This window comes from Natrix helvetica, assembly GCF_964273705.1.
Source record: "Natrix helvetica genome assembly, chromosome: 4".
NCBI classification, from domain to species: domain Eukaryota; kingdom Metazoa; phylum Chordata; class Lepidosauria; order Squamata; family Natricidae; genus Natrix; species Natrix helvetica.
Window position 1 is genome coordinate 25,468,065 of NC_138550.1, and position 18,909 is coordinate 25,486,973.

Below are 18,909 nucleotides of genomic sequence, written 5' to 3' on the forward strand. Positions count from 1 at the left end.
TTGACTTAGAGTTCTCTCAAATACCTCTCTTTTACGTTCATAGTCTTCTACATCCTAACTGCAGTATTTTCTCTTAATCTTATCACATCCAATTCTTTTTCAAATTATTTTTCATTCTTTTGACTAAAATATAGAATTTTATAAGATAAATATGTGTAATTGCCTGTAGTGATTTAGAGTTTAAATGCGAAAAGTATTAAAGCAAGAGGTAACACAAAGAAACTCCACAGGACATTTCTTAGCTTCTATGCTATGGAGTCTAAGCTGTGTTTTTATTTATCATTCTTTTCAAAACATGCATTTAAAAAGTTGAATTGTGATTGTTATTATTGTCTTTTCCATGTTGAAACTCAAGCTTTATCCTCTAATAGTTTGATAAATTTTCTAATTTTTTGTGCAGGGCTTTGTGTGACACGCCTGGTGTAGATCCAAATCTAATTTCCAAAGCCTGGGTGTATAACCATTATAAGTGGATTGTATGGAAACTGGCAGCTATGGAGGTTGCATTTCCACTGCATTTTGCCAGTAAATGTTTGACACCAGAAGGAGTATTACTTCAGTTAAAGTTCAGGTAAAGATTAAGATTAAGATTTGGGAAAATGACTTCTAAATTTTACTTTGTGTCTGTATAGCCTTAATTACCGCTCTGCTTTCAAATGAGACTGTTGTTTACTCCTTAAATTAAGTGGTATTACTTAGCAAGATAATTACTTCTCAAAAACATCCAAATTCAATTTGAAATATGTGTTCAATTTTTTAAAGGTATGATATAGAAGTGGATAAAAGTCAACGATCAGCCATCAAAAGAATAACAGAAAGAGATGATGTTGCTGGAAAAACAATCATACTGTGCATCTCTAAAATTATATCATTTAGCACAAACATGCCTCACAATGCTGACAGCAAAAGCACCACTGAGGACAATAAAAAAGAAGTGGCAATCATTGAAGTTACAGATGGTTGGTATGGAATTAGGGCAGTCTTGGATCCTCCTCTTCAGTCACTATTATCTAGGCAGAAGCTTACAGTTGGCCAGAAAATTGTTGTACATGGAGCAGAACTTGTGGGATCTCAGGATGCAAGCACTCCTTTAGAAGCACCAGAATCTCTGATGTTAAAGGTACATTTATAACCTGTGGTATGATTGTATTTCAAAATGACTTTTATATATTGTTGTAGAATGGGCAATGATAAACATTTCTGCATAGTTGCCTCTTCTTTTTTTATTTTCCTCTCAGAGTTGTAGGTCTCTAGGTCAGGTAGCTCCCCCCCCCCCCCCTTTAAAATGAAACATTATATAAGTGTCTATAATTTGAGTCACTTACAAATCCTTTTATTTACTTACCTATTTATAGGGCATTGAACTCAAACATGTGAACTGTGCAGAATGAAAACAATCAAGGGGACTATATAGTGTTAAAAAACAATCCAATATATAAAATGTCAACCAAACATGATAAATCACTAACCATAGATAACTCATTTGACTAGACCCAAATACTTAGGGGAGAAAAAAATATTACAGTAAAATAGCAATAGCAATTAGACTTATATACTTCATAGTGCTTTACAGCCCTCCCTAAATGGTTTACAAAGTCAATATATTGTCCCCAACAATCTGGGTCCTCATTTTACTGAACTTGCAAGGGTATGGTGATATATTGAAGACTCCTGACACATCAAGGAGAGCCAGGATGAATACACTACTGCATCCTAAATTTGATTAGATCATTGACCAGCACAACAAAAACCATCTCTGTGCTTAACCCATTTCTAAAGCCTCAAAGAGTCCAGATAATCTACTTCCTCCAGAGTTCTCTGAAACTGGAAGCTGAACACCACCTTAGCAACCTTCTCTGAAGGTTGGAGACTGATGAAAGCTGTCCAGATTGATTGGGCCCAAGGATGGTCTCTTGAATAGCAGATGTTTCTCCATCTTTCAGAACTTGCGGAATCACCTTGCTCTTCAAGAGATATTTTTATCATGACTTGGTATCCACCTACATGCATCTTCCCTGGAAGTATTAACAAATCAAGAGGCCTTGATTTAAGAAAGAAAATCCTGAGGGAAAAACTAAACTCTCTCTGAAACCAAATAGAATCCTATAGATACCTGGACCAGGCTGATTCAATAAGGCTACTTCCTTGAAAAGGTGGTTCCAGGGTCATTTGGTAAGGATCTGTCCATTACAAGGGACAGATGACAACATCCTGTGTCCAGATCACATACTACCTCCCTGAAACCAAATATAGTATCTTCAGCAAAATCAGAGTCACTGGTCAGAAGAGCAGCTATAGAAATCAAGTAAATAAACAAAATGTATACAATTTGAAAATGATTAGTATAGACTACTTTTATTGCACTTAAAATTGACAGATCTAATTTATTCCCTTTCTCTGAAATTAACATTTGCTCTATAACAAGATGTGCTATATGTTTAAAAATCTACATGGCTATCAGGCTACATTACAACAATGTGTTCTGAAATAAGTACTTGTTTTATTTTAGATTACAGCTAACAGTACTCGACGTGCTCGATGGTATGCAAAATTAGGATATTATCGTGATCCTCGGCCATTCTCTTTGCCTTTATGCTCATTGTTTAGTGATGGTGGGACTGTTGGTTGCATTGATGTCATTGTTCAAAGGATTTATCCTCTACAGGTAATTTAGTATATTAATTGCCCCTCAATATATACATAATTACTGGTATTTGAGAAGCAAATCTAAATTCATATGTGTGGCCTAATTTTCAACAAATATTTATTTTAGTGGATGGAAAAACTATCAACAGGGTCCTGTGTGTTTCGTAACAATCGAGCAGAACAAAGAGAAGCTGCAAAATTTGCTGAAAATCGACAGAAAACGTTAGAAGCACTGTTGGCGAAAATACAAGCAAAATTTGAAGAGACTGATGGTAAAATATACACCTATATTTTTAAATTTTTAGAATGTTATTTTGCGTGTAATAAAAGAAAAATGTCTGTTTATAGAGAAATATGAAAGCTGATATACAACCTATCTGTTCTGTTCAACCTTTGTGTATCAGAACTGTTTAGAAAACTACTGATACCTCTTTTCTTCTCAATTCTATTTGATTCCAGCCCCTATAAACAGGATTGAGTTACTGTGAAATGTTTAGGCTTTGAAAAATTTACATTTGTTAAGTATAGAAATATATCTCACATATAGTATATGCCAGTGGTGGGTTGCCATTTTTTTTTACTACCAGTTCGCTTGTGTTTGTGGGTGCGCTTGTATACACATTGCAGAAGCGTCTGGGTGGGTGGGCAGAGCCTCCTGACGCCGCTACTGCCAGTTCGCCCAAACTGGGAGCAATCCACTTCTGGTATATTCCTGAATATTATAAAGTAATATTACTGATTCAATAATGTTTAAATGATATCAGATTTTAAGAAAGTAATTCTTCCAGTTACCATATTTTTCGGAGTATAAGACGCACCTTTTTTCCTCAAAAAAGAGGCTGAAAATCTGGGTGTCTTATACATCGAATACAGCATTTTTTGCCTCCTGAAGCCCCGCCTCTTCACCAAAATGGCTGTGCATAGCCGTATCGAGGCTTTCAGAAAACTCCCGGGGGCTGGGGAGGGCAGAAATGAGCAAAAATGGGCCGTTTTTTGTCCCCCCAGCCCCCAGCAGCACTCTATAAGCCTCCATAAGGCTATGCATGCAATTTATTTTACAAAAAGCGGGCTGTTTTTTTGCTAGTTTTTGCCCCTCCCCCTCCCCAGGAGCACTCTGCAAGCCCCTCCAAGGCTATTCATGCCTTTTATTTGAAAGAAAACGGGCCCGTTTTCGCGAAAAACGGGCCGTTTTGGGGAGGATTGCAAAGTGCAAAAACTTTTATTTTTCCTTTTGGAAAGCTCTTTAACAGATTGATGAGAATTACATGGATCAAGTGCTGTGCCAGCAGGAACAAAGTTTTAGGTGCTGCAGATTGTCAGTGATTTCCTTCTCCAGCACAGGGATAAGCACACCTGAAAACATCTACCTACCTACCTATCTACCCTCTCTCTCTCTCTCTCTCTCTCTCTCTCTCGTTACCTGCCTACTGTATTTCTCTCTCTCTATTCCTCTACCTACCTACCTACTCTCTCTCTCTCTCTACCTACCTACTGTATTCCTCTACCTATCTACCTACTGTATTTCTCCCTCTCTCTCTCTCTATCCCTCTATCTACCTACCTACTCTCTCTCTCTCTCTCTCCCTACCTATCTACTGTATTTCTTTCTCTCTCTTTTCTATTTCTCTCTCTCTATCTCCCTACCTACCTATACTCTCTCTCTCCCTCCCTACCGACCTATTGTATTTCTCTATCTATCTCTATTTCTCTCTCTCTCTCTCTCTCTGCCCCTTTATCTACCTACCTACTTTTTTTTAAAATTTGCCTCTTCAAAACCTTGATGCGTCTTATACTCTGGTGCGTCTTATACTCCGAAAAATACGGTACATAAATAGAATGAATATTAACGTTTCTCTTTTAGAAATAGTTTCCTCAGAGTACTTCTCACTCCAAAATAATAATTCTGTCCTAACTATAAACCAGATTTACAATTCATTGCATAGACAGAATCACACACTAGGTACCCAATTGTTTAAATAAATATCGCACCCACACATTCAATAAATGATCTGGAGGTTGCCTTTTCTATGATGAAATATGAAGCAATATCAGAAGGAATCATTTTCTATTTAAGCCTACTAAAGCACACCAAGCTTTGTTCCAGCTGAATGCAGTGTTCAAACCAAGCTTCCATAGATAGGGTTTAACTGCTATGCTTGATTGGGTTTACTACTGTGTTTATGATCATAGTAATCTGCCACCATAATGGTGTTATTATTTCAAATTAGATTGAAAACTGTGTGCCACTGAAGTTGTAAATTGATTTTGATGCAGAAATATGGTATCAGCCTTCTGATGAGCTGAAGTACTAAATAACACAGGTTTATGGGATACAAATTAGGTGGTCAGAGTTGCTGTTTTTGCAGGGAAGAAGAGTGAGTCACAGGTGGAGGGAACACTTGAGTTTTGACTGTCTGACTTCTTCTTTGTTTAAGCGGTAGCTACCTGCCAAAGAAGATAGCTTGTTGTTTTGACTGAACTGATATCAAGAGTTACCAACAATAGTTATGGACGGCTCATGGAAGGTCTAAAAGATAGTGGAGAAAATGTTCTCAGTTGTGTTGCAATATTCAAAATTGGAACGCCTGCTGCCAATTCTTGATATTTAAGCAGTATTTTTAAAAATAGGGTGATCCTGTTTGGTTCTTATTTGGGTGTGTTTTTAAATGATGTTATAAACACAAGAAATTAAATATATTTTTCTTGTTTTTAGAAAAAATCAAAATTATTTGGAATGGTAATTTAAATTAATTGCTGGTGCTTCCTTTGTAACCTATCATGATTTGTTACAATTTCCTTTCAAAAGTTTAACAGTCACCTTAAGTTCAGTTCTATTTGATTACTGTTAACTGGGAATTCACAGCAGTAGGTATTTGAGACATATTAATTTTATGTCTCATTAATTTTTAAAACAGATAAAGGCAAAAGAATACTGCGATCCCATGCTCTAACAAGGCAACAGATACGTGGTCTACAAGATGGTGCAGAGCTTTATGAAGCAATTATTAATTCTGCTGATCCATCTTATATGGAGGTAAGTTTTTTTTTAAAAAATCAATGCTAGAAATAGTCATTCTATAATTTTTTGCCTTTTTGCCAGAGGGCTCCAGTTAAAAAACAAACACAATGAGTAAAGAGGATAAAGCAAAGGAGGCACAGGTGGGAAGAAGCAGGAAGACAGAATGAAACTCACCCCCCCCCCCCCACTTCCAAAAAAGAGATGGTAAAAATTGAGAGAAATTTCGTTTAATATTTTAAAAGAGCTACATTCCAACCATTGTTACAAATATTGGAAAATTTAACGAAGACAAATGTATAACTAAATTCATTTGCTACACAAAAATGTTTGAGGGCTTAGATGCATTGTTTGAAGTAGCCATTTAAATTCAACCTTTGCTTAGTGCAGGAATCCACATTAAAGCATCTCAGATATCAACGTATCTTGTATATTGATGTCAGACTGGCTGATCTATTGGTACTTTCAATATCACCTTTAGGAACTCCCATCTTGAACTCCTTCCATGAGATCCCACTTTACCATTGCTCTGAGTTTCTTAATGTTTTGAAGTCCAGGTCCAAAATAGATCAGTTTCCTTGAAAATCAACATTCCTGTTATTACACTTCCCCCTAAACCCTTACTATTAATGATTTGTATACTTTGAATCCTAACATAGTTTATGAACCACGCTTTATGGTTGAATGTCACAACTGAACCCAAGTATAATGTTCAATAACAATTAAAATGAACAGCTTAATATATGAACCCTTTTATATGAGAGATCTAGCATTTGGCTCCAATAGTATTTTGAATCTTAACATGGAAAGAGAAAAAAAGAAAAGACAGGATTCATTGTATTGCTTATTGCAATGAATGTATGGGCTTGATTGTATCAATTTAATGCTCATGATAAATTGAGGTCTGTTTTCTTGTATCTATCCATTATTGGATAGAATATTAGTACTTGATTTAAAATTAAGGTCCATTAAATTCAGTACAAAATATTGGTATTTTCTTTAAACTTTCGTAGGCTTTGGATTACATATCAGTGACTTGGGCTTGATTCTTCTGTATAGCTACTCCAGGATTTAGATTTAGAGTTTTACTGAGTTAAGGTAATTTATCTCTTTGTTAGGCTTTTAAAGGGACGCAGTGAATCAGTGGCTACGTTGCTGAGCTTGTCAATCAGAAAGGTTGGCAGTTTGAATCCCTAATGCTGTGTAATGGAGTGAGCTCCCGTTACTTGTCCCAGCATCTGCCAACCTAGCAGTTCGAAAGCATGTAAAAATGCAAGTAGAAAAATAGGAACCACCTTTGGTGGGAAGGTAACAGCATTCCGTGCACCTTCGGCTTTTAGTCATGCCGGCTACATGACCACACAGACGTCTTTGGACAGTGCTGGCTCTTCAGCTTTGAAATGGAGATGAGCACCACCCCCTAGAGTCAGGAACGACTAGCACATATGTCGAGGGGAACCTTTACTTTTACCTAAGTTTTTAAAATGTCTCCAAATTATAATTTTTTAAACAGGCTACTATATTTTGATGATTTGGATTTTAATATTTGTGGCTATCATTCTTTTTGTATGGTTTCATAGTAATCTAACAAGAGACTTTAATAGCTGGCAATATAATTAGTAAGTATACAGTAGCAACAGTAGTTTTTAGAAGACTTTCTACTTGTGTAAATCAGTCATACTTCAAGAGTAGACCTCGCTATTTTACGTTCAGTGGGCCATATCTGGCTCTTTGCCTGTCCCTGTCCGTTCCTATTCAAGAATATAGGGCTGGTAGACCAAGCAGAATTTAAAATGTGCCATGTGTCAAATTCTATAACATTTTCTACAAAAAAAGTTCAAAATTCCTATATAAACATTATCAAATAAAAAAATTAACAAGAATTTATGACATGACCACTTTACTCTGATTAGAAGATTAACATAAAAAGGCAAGTTAATTGGAAAAGAAGTCTAAAAACAGTCCCTTTTCCACATCACGAGGGCTATTTGAAAAACGTTTTAATTATGAGAATAGAAAGCACTTATTGGACATTTTAGTGTTGCCCATGTACAATGACCGTGAAAGTAATAATGATTATTACTCCCAAGGATACTTTAATTTGGATTCTTTCACTGAGTGGGAAATTGAAACTGATGGGCAAATAGCTATTTTTGATTTGGATTCTACCTATATCTAAATAGATATGTATAGGATTTAACTGGAAAAAAATTACATTTGATAGCCAAACATGTTCATATATTTAATACTCCGTGTTATAATGGAAATGGGACTTATTTTATGTTTCGTTTTTGTTAAGATCTACATAGCTGTTTCAGTTTTACCACTGTTTATTGCAGGGTTTTTTCAATGAAGAGCAATTAAAAGCCTTGAATAGTCACAGACAGATGGTCAATGATAAAAGGAGAGCCCAGATAGAGGCAGAATTCAGGAAAGCTGTGGAATCTGCTGAGCAAGAGAAAAACAGCTCCTGCATAAGGGATGTATCCAACATAATCAAACTACGAATTGTAGATTATGGGACAAAAGAAAACTCAAAAGGTAAATATGATCTTAATCCGCTCTGAAAGACATACTGACCGTAAAAATTTGTAATAATATATTACCGTGTTTCCCCCAAAATAAGACAGGGTCTTATTTTCTTTTTACACACAAAATATGGCTTGGGCCTTATTATGAGGGGAGGGTTTATTATTTTGGGGTTGGCGGGTGGCTTCTCTCTTGCGAGCAGGCTCTCAAAGAACCGGGCACAGCCTCATGGGTGAATGGCTGTGTTGCGCTGTTGCAGCAGCGCAACACAGCAGCCATGAAGTGACCACACTCATGAGCAGCCACCCGACAAACCCCCTTTCCAGCAGGGCACAGCACCATTCACTGACTTGAGGTATCGCCAAGCCACATGAGCGCCTGTTCGCTGGCTGCCGCGGCTTGGCGCCTTCAAAATGGCAGTGAATGGCGCTCTGCATGGCTGGAGGGGGGGTTGCGAAAGTGGCTGTTCCACTCTCGCTCATGCGCCTCCCAGCCTCACGATGCCCTGGCCCAGCTCTCCGCAGAGCCAGGGGACCTCCGCTGCCACATGGCTTTTTCTGTGGTTTCCAAACCGAGTCTTCCGGCAATAGCTGCTCTGGACATACGCTCTATGGTTGTGGGCCAGCTGCCGGCAGAGCGTACATGCGGCTTGGCAATACCCCTAGGTCAGTGAATGGCGCTGTGCCCTCCTGTTTGTCGGGTGGCTGCCATTCGCCCATGAGGCTGTGCCTGGCTCTTTGGGAGTCTGCTTGCAAGAGAGCAGCCGCCTGGCAACCCCCCTCTTACAGCTGGGCACAGAGCCGCTCACCAACCTAGTGGTATCCCAAAGGCGCTAAGCAACCCGATAACCTTTGCCTCCCCCCCCCCCGGTTCCTGCGGCTTGGCACCTTCAGGATCCCTCTAGGTTGGTGAGCGGCGCTCTGCCTGGCCGGAGGTGGGTGGTTGTCCAGGAGGCTTATTTGTGGAGGAGGGGTTATATTTTTGCCCACCAGAAAAATGTAGCATGGCCTTATTATCAGCACGTCGTAATTTCAGGGAAACACGGTATCTAAGTAATGCTTTATTCGTATAACCTGTTTATTTGAATTCATTGTTTGTCACCTCTTGATGCAATTTAACTGTAGCACTATGCAAATAGTAACATTTCTAAAAGTAAATTTAAGATCTTCTATAGCAGATATGAATGGATATTATATGTAGTTTTTGTTTATTAAGAATAAAATACAGGGAGGCCTCAACTTGGCTCAGTTGGGACCAGAACTTCCATTACTACACAAGACACACTTGATTTTATGACTTTTTTGCCATAGTTGTTTAATGAATCACACGGTCATTGAGTGAATTGGTTTTTCCAATGACTTTGCTTGTCGGAAGCCAGCTAAGAAGGTCACAAATGGAGATTAGGTGGCTGGGATGCTGCAGCTGGGATGCCAGTTGTCAAGCACTCAAATTTTGATCACATGACCATGAAGACACTGATAGTTGGGCAAGGACTGGTCATAAATCACTTTTTTTCAGTGCGATTATAACTTTGAATGTTTGCTAAACAAATGGTTTTAAGTTAAGGACTATGTGTATGGTCAATGACCAGCAAGAATATTTTTTTAAAGATGCACCATGTTGTCAAAATAACATCTATATTTTTAATTCTAATTTTAGAAGTTATACTGAACATCTGGCGTCCACCCTCGCATGTTTGTAGCCTCTTAAAGGAAGGAGGACGATATAGAATTTTACAGTTATCTGCATCTCATTCCAAAGGCAAGTTGAAAATCAACAATATACAGTTAACAGCTACCAAGAAAACCCAGTATCTACAACTGCCAGTAAGTGTTCTTTAAGACTTAAAGTGAGCTACTTAAGTTACAGTTTTATGCAATTTTCATAATGTTATTATCCATAATGCTATTAGGTTTCTCAAGAAAGTCTATTACAAGTCTACAGACCAAGGGAATGTCTGCTATATGGTAAACTAATGGAGCACTCCTTCCGACCACCTTGTTCTGAAGTGGATTTGGTGGGATATGTAGTTTGCTTGACAAAAAGAGCAGGTATGTTACATATTGTAATCACACTTATAACTTATATATATATATAAGTAATTATATATACATTCCAAATTGGTATCCTTAAAGTCATTTTTTTCCTTCCAAACTGAAATGTAGAAGTTGTAAAATTTCTTTGAAGTTTCACGTAAGTGATGAAATAACCCATCTCATCCCCTGGGTAAAATGGATACCTCCTACCTTAGTTTGTTTATATAATATATGGCAAAAAATCACTGGGCTTTTAAAGTTTTAAATTAATTGCAATATAGGTATATTTATTGCAAATTTAAACTGTCTAGATCTAGTTGTGAAATCATAGAGACACCATATAAATCAATCAATTAATGTTAATGTGATCATGGACCTGCATCAATATAAACCAAGAATTGCCATCTACAAATCCTAATATTTTAATGGTGTATCAGGAAAGTGCTGATTTGTAATATTTTCCCTTCTCCTTTCACTGTACCAAGCTCCATCTAACAAATATGTGATATTCCAAGGACGTGTGTATACTTTCTTTAAATTGGGTTTCATAATGGCTGAAAATTTAAGCCACAATTGTGTTATACATAAAAAAAGAGTTGGGTTACTTTTTAGATTTCTGGTGTTTGTTATTGTATTACTTTTCACAATTGTTTTTGTTTAAATTTTGTTCACTTTTCTTTAGTGGGAGTTGCAGTATTTAGCTTTCAATTTTGTAGAAATTAAAAAATAGTAATATGATGAATTTGGGGGTAACAGGCAGAAACAATTTGCTTCTCCAGTCCATTCCTAAACAAAAAAGGTGATCCTTAATGAACAGCTGAGTTAAAGACCAGGTCAGTAGGATTACTGGGTAGTGATGGCAAAATGCAGTAGAGGAGAAAGGCATCACAGGACTTGCTGATTATTTTTTTATCACTTGCATTCCTATTATAATTATAATTTTCTATCGGTGGTAGCTACCATGTTTCCCTGAAAATACGACAGTGTCTTATTTTCTTTTTACGTACAAAATATGGCTTGTGGTTTATTATGGGGGGAGGGTTTATTGTTTTGGGGTTGCCGAGCGGCTGCTCTCTTGCAAGCAGGCTCCCAAAAAGCCGGGCACAGCCTCATGGGCGAATGGCTGTGTTGCGCTGTCGCAGCAGCACAACACAACAGCCATGAAGCCATGAATCGACCACACTCACGAGCAGGCACTCGGCAACCCCCCTTTGCAGCCAGGCACAGCACCATTCACTGGCCTAGGGGTATCGCCAAGCTGCGTGAGCGCCTGTTCGTTGCCGCCTGGCTCCTGCGGCTTGGCGCCTTCCAGATACCAATGAATGGCACTCTGCACGGCTGGAGAGGGGGGGTTGCATGAGCGCTGTTCTGCTCTCGCTCACCCGCCTCCCAGCCTCATTACGGAGCCATGGCCCAGCTCATTACAGAGCCAGGACACCACCACCGCCATCCCAGCCTGGCTTTTTCCAGTCTTTTGGCAGTGGCCGCTCTGGGCGCACGCTCTATGGTTGTGGGCTAGCTGCCTGCAATTGCCTGCAACCCTTCACTGGCATTTGGAAGGCGGCAAGCTGCGGGAGCCAGGCGGCAGCAAACAGGCGCTCATGCGGCTTGGCGATACTCCTAGGTCAGTGAATGGAGCTGTGTCCGGCTGCAAAGGGGGTTTGCCGGGTGGCTGCTCATAAGCGTGGTCGCTTCATGGCTGTTGTGTTGCGCTGCTGTGACAGCGCAACACAGCCATTCGCCCATGAGGCTGTGCCCGGCTCTTTGGGAGCCCGCTTGCAAGAGCAGCCGCTCGGCAACCCCCCTCTTCAGCTGGGCACAGCGCTGCTCACCAACCTAGCAGTATCCCGAAGGCGCCAAGCCATGCAATCACCTTTGCCTCCCCCCCCCCGGTTCCCATGGCTTGGCACCTTCGGGATACTGCTAGGTTGGTGAACAGCGCTCTGCCTGGCCAGAGGTGGGGAGTTGTCCAGGGGGCTTATATGCGGGGGGGCTTATATTTTTGCTCACCAGAAAAATGTGGCATGGCTGTATTATGAGGACATGCCGTATTTTGGGAGAAACGGTAGGAGTAGAGGATTTTTAATTTTTAAACTTCAACATGGCCAACATGTAAAATTTAATATTAAATATAATAAGTTGTATGTTTCATTTTTATGTAGACTTTTCTACATTGGTATATTTATCAGATGAACATCATAATATAATAGCAATCCAGATCTGTACAGATCTCAAGCTGTTTGCTATTGAAGATATAATCATTCCATATGCATTGATCTCTGCAACCAATCTTCAGTGGCGACCTGAATTCAAATCACATATTCCCACTCTATTTGCTGGAGAGCTTTCTGCATTTTCTTCAAACCCAAAGGAAAAGCATCTCCAAGAAATATTCGAAGAATTTAAAAATACCATTCAGGTAAAGTTACTTATTTCTAAAGAGCAGCTACCTTCAGTGCATGTAGTCACTTTTTTTGTGATGCAGATTAAGATACAGCATTCCACAATTGATTGAGTGAGTGTCTTCATCAATTTTCTACAACCTTCCACATTCCCAAAACCCCTTTGTGGAAATGAATCTAAATGCTGCAGTCCTACAGATAATATTCATTTAACAACCACTTGTTCAGCAACTATTTAAACTAACAATAGTGCAGAACAAGTGGTAGTTATGATGACCCTTGTATTTGTTGGTTGCAGTGTCTTTGTGGTCACATCTAGGTGCTTGATGCCCACAATATCAGTGTCCCAGTATCCCATAGTGACCCAACCACCAATTACAACCTTCTTGCCAGTTTGTCATATGTAAAAACTATGGGAAAGCCAACAGGAGTTCACAAATGGTGACCATGTGAGGTCCTCACTTAAAAGACCATGTTGATTTGATTAATAGCATCTCTTAAGTGCTGGAAATTGTGTCACTAAGCAATGAGGTCACATGCGATAGTGCTTTAAAACCATGGCATTTAGCAACAGAAATTCCACTTCCAATTACCGTTATTAAGTGAGGATAACCATATATACTTCATTACAAGCAATCATAATATGTTCTTTTGGTAATTCCTGGCATTTAAAAATAAGGTGCTAGTTGCATATTTAAAATAATTTCATAAAACATGTATTGATACTACACCTGAAATAACTACATCTTATTTTAGTTGTTGTTGTTTTGTTTTTAAGTTGCTGTTCATGCCCCAGAGTTGTATGTCAAGTGGATGGCCATATAGAATTTAATAATATCCATATTTTACCAGAATGCAGTTATTACACAAAAATATTGTTTTTGTCTTGTAGAACAATGGCTGCTTTAGCAAAGAGGCACAATACGAAGTCATGAATTTTCTAAAATTAGATCCCTTGCATTTACTTAATTTTTCCAAAGAATGTGGTTTGGATCCTCCCTGGAAATGTGATGCAGGAAATAAACAAGTAGTAAGTTAATCAAAAGAACAATTTTATAAATGCTGTTCAAAAGTAAATTATTCTATGTTCATTGGATTTCCTATCAAGAATTTCAACTAAAATATTTTAGGGTATTTTGTAATCTTCTATAGTCACTGCTGAGAATTCTAGGAGTTTAGACACACATCTCCAGGTCATGTAGGCCAGGATTGCTGTCTTATACTGATTGTTTAAATATCTGATAGACACATCTCCTAAGATTGCTTTGAAGGAAGTTATTTTAAAGAGAAAGACATATGTAATTCAAATGTTTTTAGTGAGTAAAAATAAAAATTCATTTTTTGTTGTCTTTTAAAGATTACCATTCCCAACAGTGAACTAAGACATCAAAGTCCTTTGACCATTGGAAAGTCAGACATAAAACCATCCTTTTCTCTTGGATCTGCAAAAGTGACACCAGATTTTCAAGAAACTTCAAAGAACTATAAGAAACGAAAGGCAATGGATTTGCTCAGTCGAGTCCCTTCCCCTCCACCTGTGAAGCCAATCTGCATATTTATTTCACCACCTCTAAAAAAAGCATTTCAGCCCCCTCGAAGCAGTTGTGGCCAGAACAAAACATCAATTAAAAAAACTGAAAGAAAGAATAGTAAACATCCGCTGCTAAAGTTAAATGGGACTGATTATGCTCCTGAAAGCAATTTTGTTGCTGATGAAGAACTTGCAATGATAAATACCCAAGCCCTCAAGTAATTTTTCAGAAGAGCAAGGAATTGTATCTATGGGTGACACTGAACATGTGATATCCAGTACATGATGCTGCAGTTTTTACAGGCTGATAATTCTGTCCAGCCTACTATTTTTTTTAAAAAAAAATGTGTATCGGAAATACCAAAAAAAAAAAAAAAATCCTTGAAAGGAAAACAGAATAGCTGATACAGCATCTTTAGGAAAGGAAAAGAAGAAAAATCCTTTTGTGTAGCCTTTTTATGTATTCTTCTGTTAAGTCATTTGTTCAAAAGCTAACTTTGATATAAGATGATTTGAATATTTGAGATAAAAATTTGGAACAAATAACTTCTGACCCAGCAATGTATGTGTGGCTTACACATCAGGAATTTGCAAGTTATTCTTACTGAAGTGTCTTAAAATGCTTGTTTTGAGCTAAAATATTTAATAAACAAATCTAAACAAACATTTACAACATTCAGAGTTTTAAGAGGTAATTCACACATTAAATACAAACTATATTAACAGTGACATTATTTGCTTTGCCTCTGTAACATTTCCCACACAATGAACTGTTAGTTATATATATCAGAAGTCCAAAATTATATGAATAGATCCGTGTTGCTCTATCAAGTTTGAATATTAAAATAGGATCAAATTATCCTCTTCCCTAAAAAAGAAAATGATCCTTCATCTTCCTTCATTTACAAATGAGAATATCACCTGATCTATAACTTATTTTTAAAAAAACACTGGGGAAATCAATATAAATTCTTTTGTTGCCAAGAACTGAGTTGTGCAAAAAGATACTATATTATTACAGTGATCTGAAAAACATGACAAATATATTGCTGAAGACTAATCTATCTTTATAAACCAGTAGCAGTTTTCAACTATGAATAAAATGATCATTACCTGTATAAATTTGTTTGAATAAAATAGCCACAATTTCATTTTTAAAAACTACATAATATCCATGAGTTAAATTAATTGCAAACAATATTTTAATTAATATTTAATTATATCCTCTTGTTTGATATGCTTCACAAATTTAATTGGGCTTCGGTGCCTAAAATTGGAACCTGTTGTAACATTAGGCTCCCTAAAATATAATAAACATTTTAAAAAATAATAGAATGTTCTAGCTAATTTTTAAAGAATAAATACAAATCAGATGAAGAGAAAAAGAATGCAGTTTTAGCTAGGATGTGAAAAAAGTTTTTCTTCTGAAAAGTTTTCTTTCAATATTAATAGCGGCTATAATACCGTATTTATCGGCGTATAACACGCACAGGCGTATAACACGCACCTTCATTTTAAGAGGGAAATTTCAGGAAAAAAATTTAAATTTCAAATAAAGAACTTTGAAGCAAAATAAGGGTAGCTCAGAACTTTTTTTTTATTAATATTATTACCACTTATAAGGTAAATAATGTAAAAGGACAGTAAAAGCAACTATGAACACTGCTGCTTTCACTGCTACTATCTTCCACCCTCCCTTCCTCCTTCCCTTCCTTCCTGCCTCCCTTCCAGTTCCCTCCTTCCTCTTTCCTCCTGCCTGCCTGCCTTCTTTCCCTCCTGCTTATCTATGCTTCCTTCCTTCCTTGCACCTCCCTCCCTTCTGCCTGCCTGCCTTCTTTCCTCTTTCCCTATCCTCCTATCCTTCCTTTCTCCCTCCCTCCTTCCCTGCCTCCCTTCCAGTTCCATCCTTCCCTCCTTCCTTTTTTTAATTAACTTTTAGTCGGTAGTCCGGGGAGAGGAGAGACGGCTCATCCATTCTCTCCTCCTCTCACCCACACCCCGCTGTCTAAAGCGCTTCCTTTCGCCCGCCCGAGCTCTTCCGCGGGCGAAAGAAAGTGTTTTAGTCGGGTGTCTGGGAGAGGAGAAACGGCTCATCCATTCTCTCCTCCTCTCGCCCACACCCCGCTGAGTAGCGCTCCGTGATCCTTTTCTGTGCGCCTGGTGTTTAGATAGATAGCCGGATGTTTAAAACGCCAGGCGCACAGAAAAGCAGCTGCTTTTGGGGCGAAGCGCTCTGCGATCCTTTTCTGTGCGCCTGCCGTTTAAAACATCCGGCTATCTATCTAAACGCCAGGCGCACAGAAAAGGATCGCGGAGCGCTTCGCCCCAACAGCAGCTGCTTTTCTGTGCGCCTGGCATTTAAAACATAATAATAATAATAATAATTTGGATTTATTAGCCGCTCCCTTTCCAAGTAGGACTCGGGGCGGCGTACAATGGAGCATAAAACATAGAAGATATATAACAGCACATAAACGTACATAAATACAAAACACACATACACGGAGGAGGTAACAAATTTCATCATTTAGACAGTTAAAAATCAGCATTAAAATACCCCAATTGTAAAAACCCAATATGCAATTAAGAATTAATATTTAAAGACAATTTAAAAAACAGTTAGGAGGAATAAGAGAAATTACGATTGAGCCAGGCCAGATAATTGAAAGAGGTGGGTCTTCAGCTGTACACGGAAGGAGCGGAGATCGGAAGTAATCCTGATGTCACGGGGGAGGTCATTCCACAGGGCTGGGCCCATCACAGAGAAGGCTCTGCTCCTGGGTGTCGCCCCCCGGCACTGTTTGGCGGACGGCACCCGGAGAAGTCCCTCTCTGTGTGAGCGAATTGGTCGTAGGGATGTGTGGGGCAGGATGCGATCCTGCATATAACTAGGCCCTGTGCCATGAAGCGCTTTAAAGATCATAATCAAAACCTTGAAACGCACTCGGTAGACCACAGGAAGCCAGTGCAGCTCGCGCAGGAGAGGTGTTACAGGGGAGTATCTAGTCCTCCCCATAATCACCCGCGAGGCCGCATTCTGGACCAACTGTAGTCTCCGAGTGCATCTCAAGGGAAGCCCCATGTAGAGAGCATTGCAGTAATCCAGGCGAGACGTCACTAGCGCATGGGTGACTGTGCGTAGGGCATCCCGGTCCAATAAGGGGCGCAATTGGCGCATCAGGCGAACCTGATGGAACGCCCCCCTTGCCACGGCTGTTACATGATCATCCATGGACAGCCGGGCATCCAGGAGGACGCCCAAATTGCGCACCTGTTCCATGGGGGCTAGTTGGACGCCCCCGATGGCCAGAGATGGAAGCACCTGGTTGAACCGGGAGGCCGGAAGCCACAGCCACTCCGTCTTGGAAGGGTTGAGTTTTAGTCAGTTGCCATCCATCCAGACCCGTACGGCCTCCAGACACCGGGACATCATTTCGACGGCCTCATTGGGGTGGTTCGGGGTGGAAATGTATAGCTGAGTATCATCAGCATACAGATGATATCCCACCCCAAAACCATGGATGATCTCGCCCAGCGGTTTCATATATGTGTTGAACAGGAGAGGCGAGAGCACCGATCCCTGTGGCACTCCACATGTGAGTGGCCTCCGGGTCGAACTCTGCTCCCCTGCCAACACACGTTGCGTCCGATCAGAGAGGTAGGAGCCAAACCACCGTAAAACGGTGCCCCTGACTCCTAGCCCCTCTAGCCGGTGCAACAGGATACCATGGTCGATGGTATCGAACGCCGCCGAGAGATCTAATAGGACCAGGATAGAGGAACAACCCCTATCTCTGGCCCTCCAGAGATCATCAACCAATGCGACCAAGGCCGTCTCCGTGCTGTGCCCGGGTCGGAAGCCGGACTGGCGCGGGTCTAGATAATCATTTTCCTCCAGGTGACGTGGGAACTGCTGTACCACCACACTCTACAACCTTCGCTAAAAAAGGAAGGTTGGAGACTGGACGATAATTGACTAGGTCCGTTGGGTCCAGGGAAGGCTTCTTGAGCAGGGGCCTCACCACCGCCTCTTTCAAGGCGGCCGGTAGAGACCCCTCACCCAGCGAGGCGTTCACCAGGCCAAGGAGCCAGTCACGCGTAACCTCCCAGGATGCCAGTACAAGCCAGGAGGGACACGGGTCCAATAAACATGTGGTGGGTCGCAGACGTCCACGCAACCTGTCCAAATCCTCGATGGCAACCGAGTCAAACTCCTCCCAAAGCGGTCCCTCAAGACTCGCCACGGGCGTCTCTACTGAACCACTGAAAGGGGCCCATCCCATCCGGATTTGAGCGACTTTGTCCTGTAGATATTTCCCAAACTCCTCTGCTCTGCCCTGTAGTGGGGCTTCCCGTGGTCTCTCAAACAAGAGAGAGCGGGTCACCCGAAACAGGGCGGCAGGGCGGTTATCTGCAGACGCAATAAGAGCGGCACAATGTTGACGTTTGGCCGCTCTTAATGCCACAAGGTACGTCTTCAAATAGGCTCGTGCCTGTGCTCGGTCAAATTCGGAACGGGAGGATCTCCAACGACTCTCTAGGCGTCTCTTGTGGCGTTTCATCACCCTTAGCTCCTCGGTAAACCAAGGTGCCAGGGTGGTTCGTCGCCGCAGGAGAGGCCGCAAAGGCGCCACCCGGTCTAGGGCCCCGGTAGTCGCACTATTCCATGCGTCTACCAGGTCCTCCACTCGGGGGCGGGTCAGGTCCACAGGAGGTGGCCCAAGTTCCGTCTGGAACCTATCCGGTTCCA

General features: G+C 40.3%; 1 protein-coding gene across 10 annotated transcripts in view; it reads left to right on the plus strand.

Annotated features, from left to right (window-relative positions):
- Positions 1-15,118, plus strand: part of BRCA2 (BRCA2 DNA repair associated) — a 55,036-nt gene extending 39,918 nt beyond the window's left edge. For all 10 annotated transcript variants that reach the window (XM_081951776.1, XM_081951775.1, XM_081951779.1 and 7 more), the window contains 11 exons: positions 401-571; positions 763-1,120; positions 2,510-2,665; positions 2,774-2,918; positions 5,561-5,679; positions 8,001-8,202; positions 9,850-10,016; positions 10,103-10,241; positions 12,389-12,645; positions 13,521-13,658; positions 13,986-15,118. In XM_081951776.1, coding sequence (XP_081807902.1) covers positions 401-571; positions 763-1,120; positions 2,510-2,665; positions 2,774-2,918; positions 5,561-5,679; positions 8,001-8,202; positions 9,850-10,016; positions 10,103-10,241; positions 12,389-12,645; positions 13,521-13,658; positions 13,986-14,381 — 2,248 coding nt within the window. In that variant the 3' untranslated portion in view covers positions 14,382-15,118. The remainder of the gene's footprint in view (positions 1-400; positions 572-762; positions 1,121-2,509; positions 2,666-2,773; positions 2,919-5,560; positions 5,680-8,000; positions 8,203-9,849; positions 10,017-10,102; positions 10,242-12,388; positions 12,646-13,520; positions 13,659-13,985) is intronic.
- Positions 15,119-18,909: the final 3,791 nt, after the last annotated feature.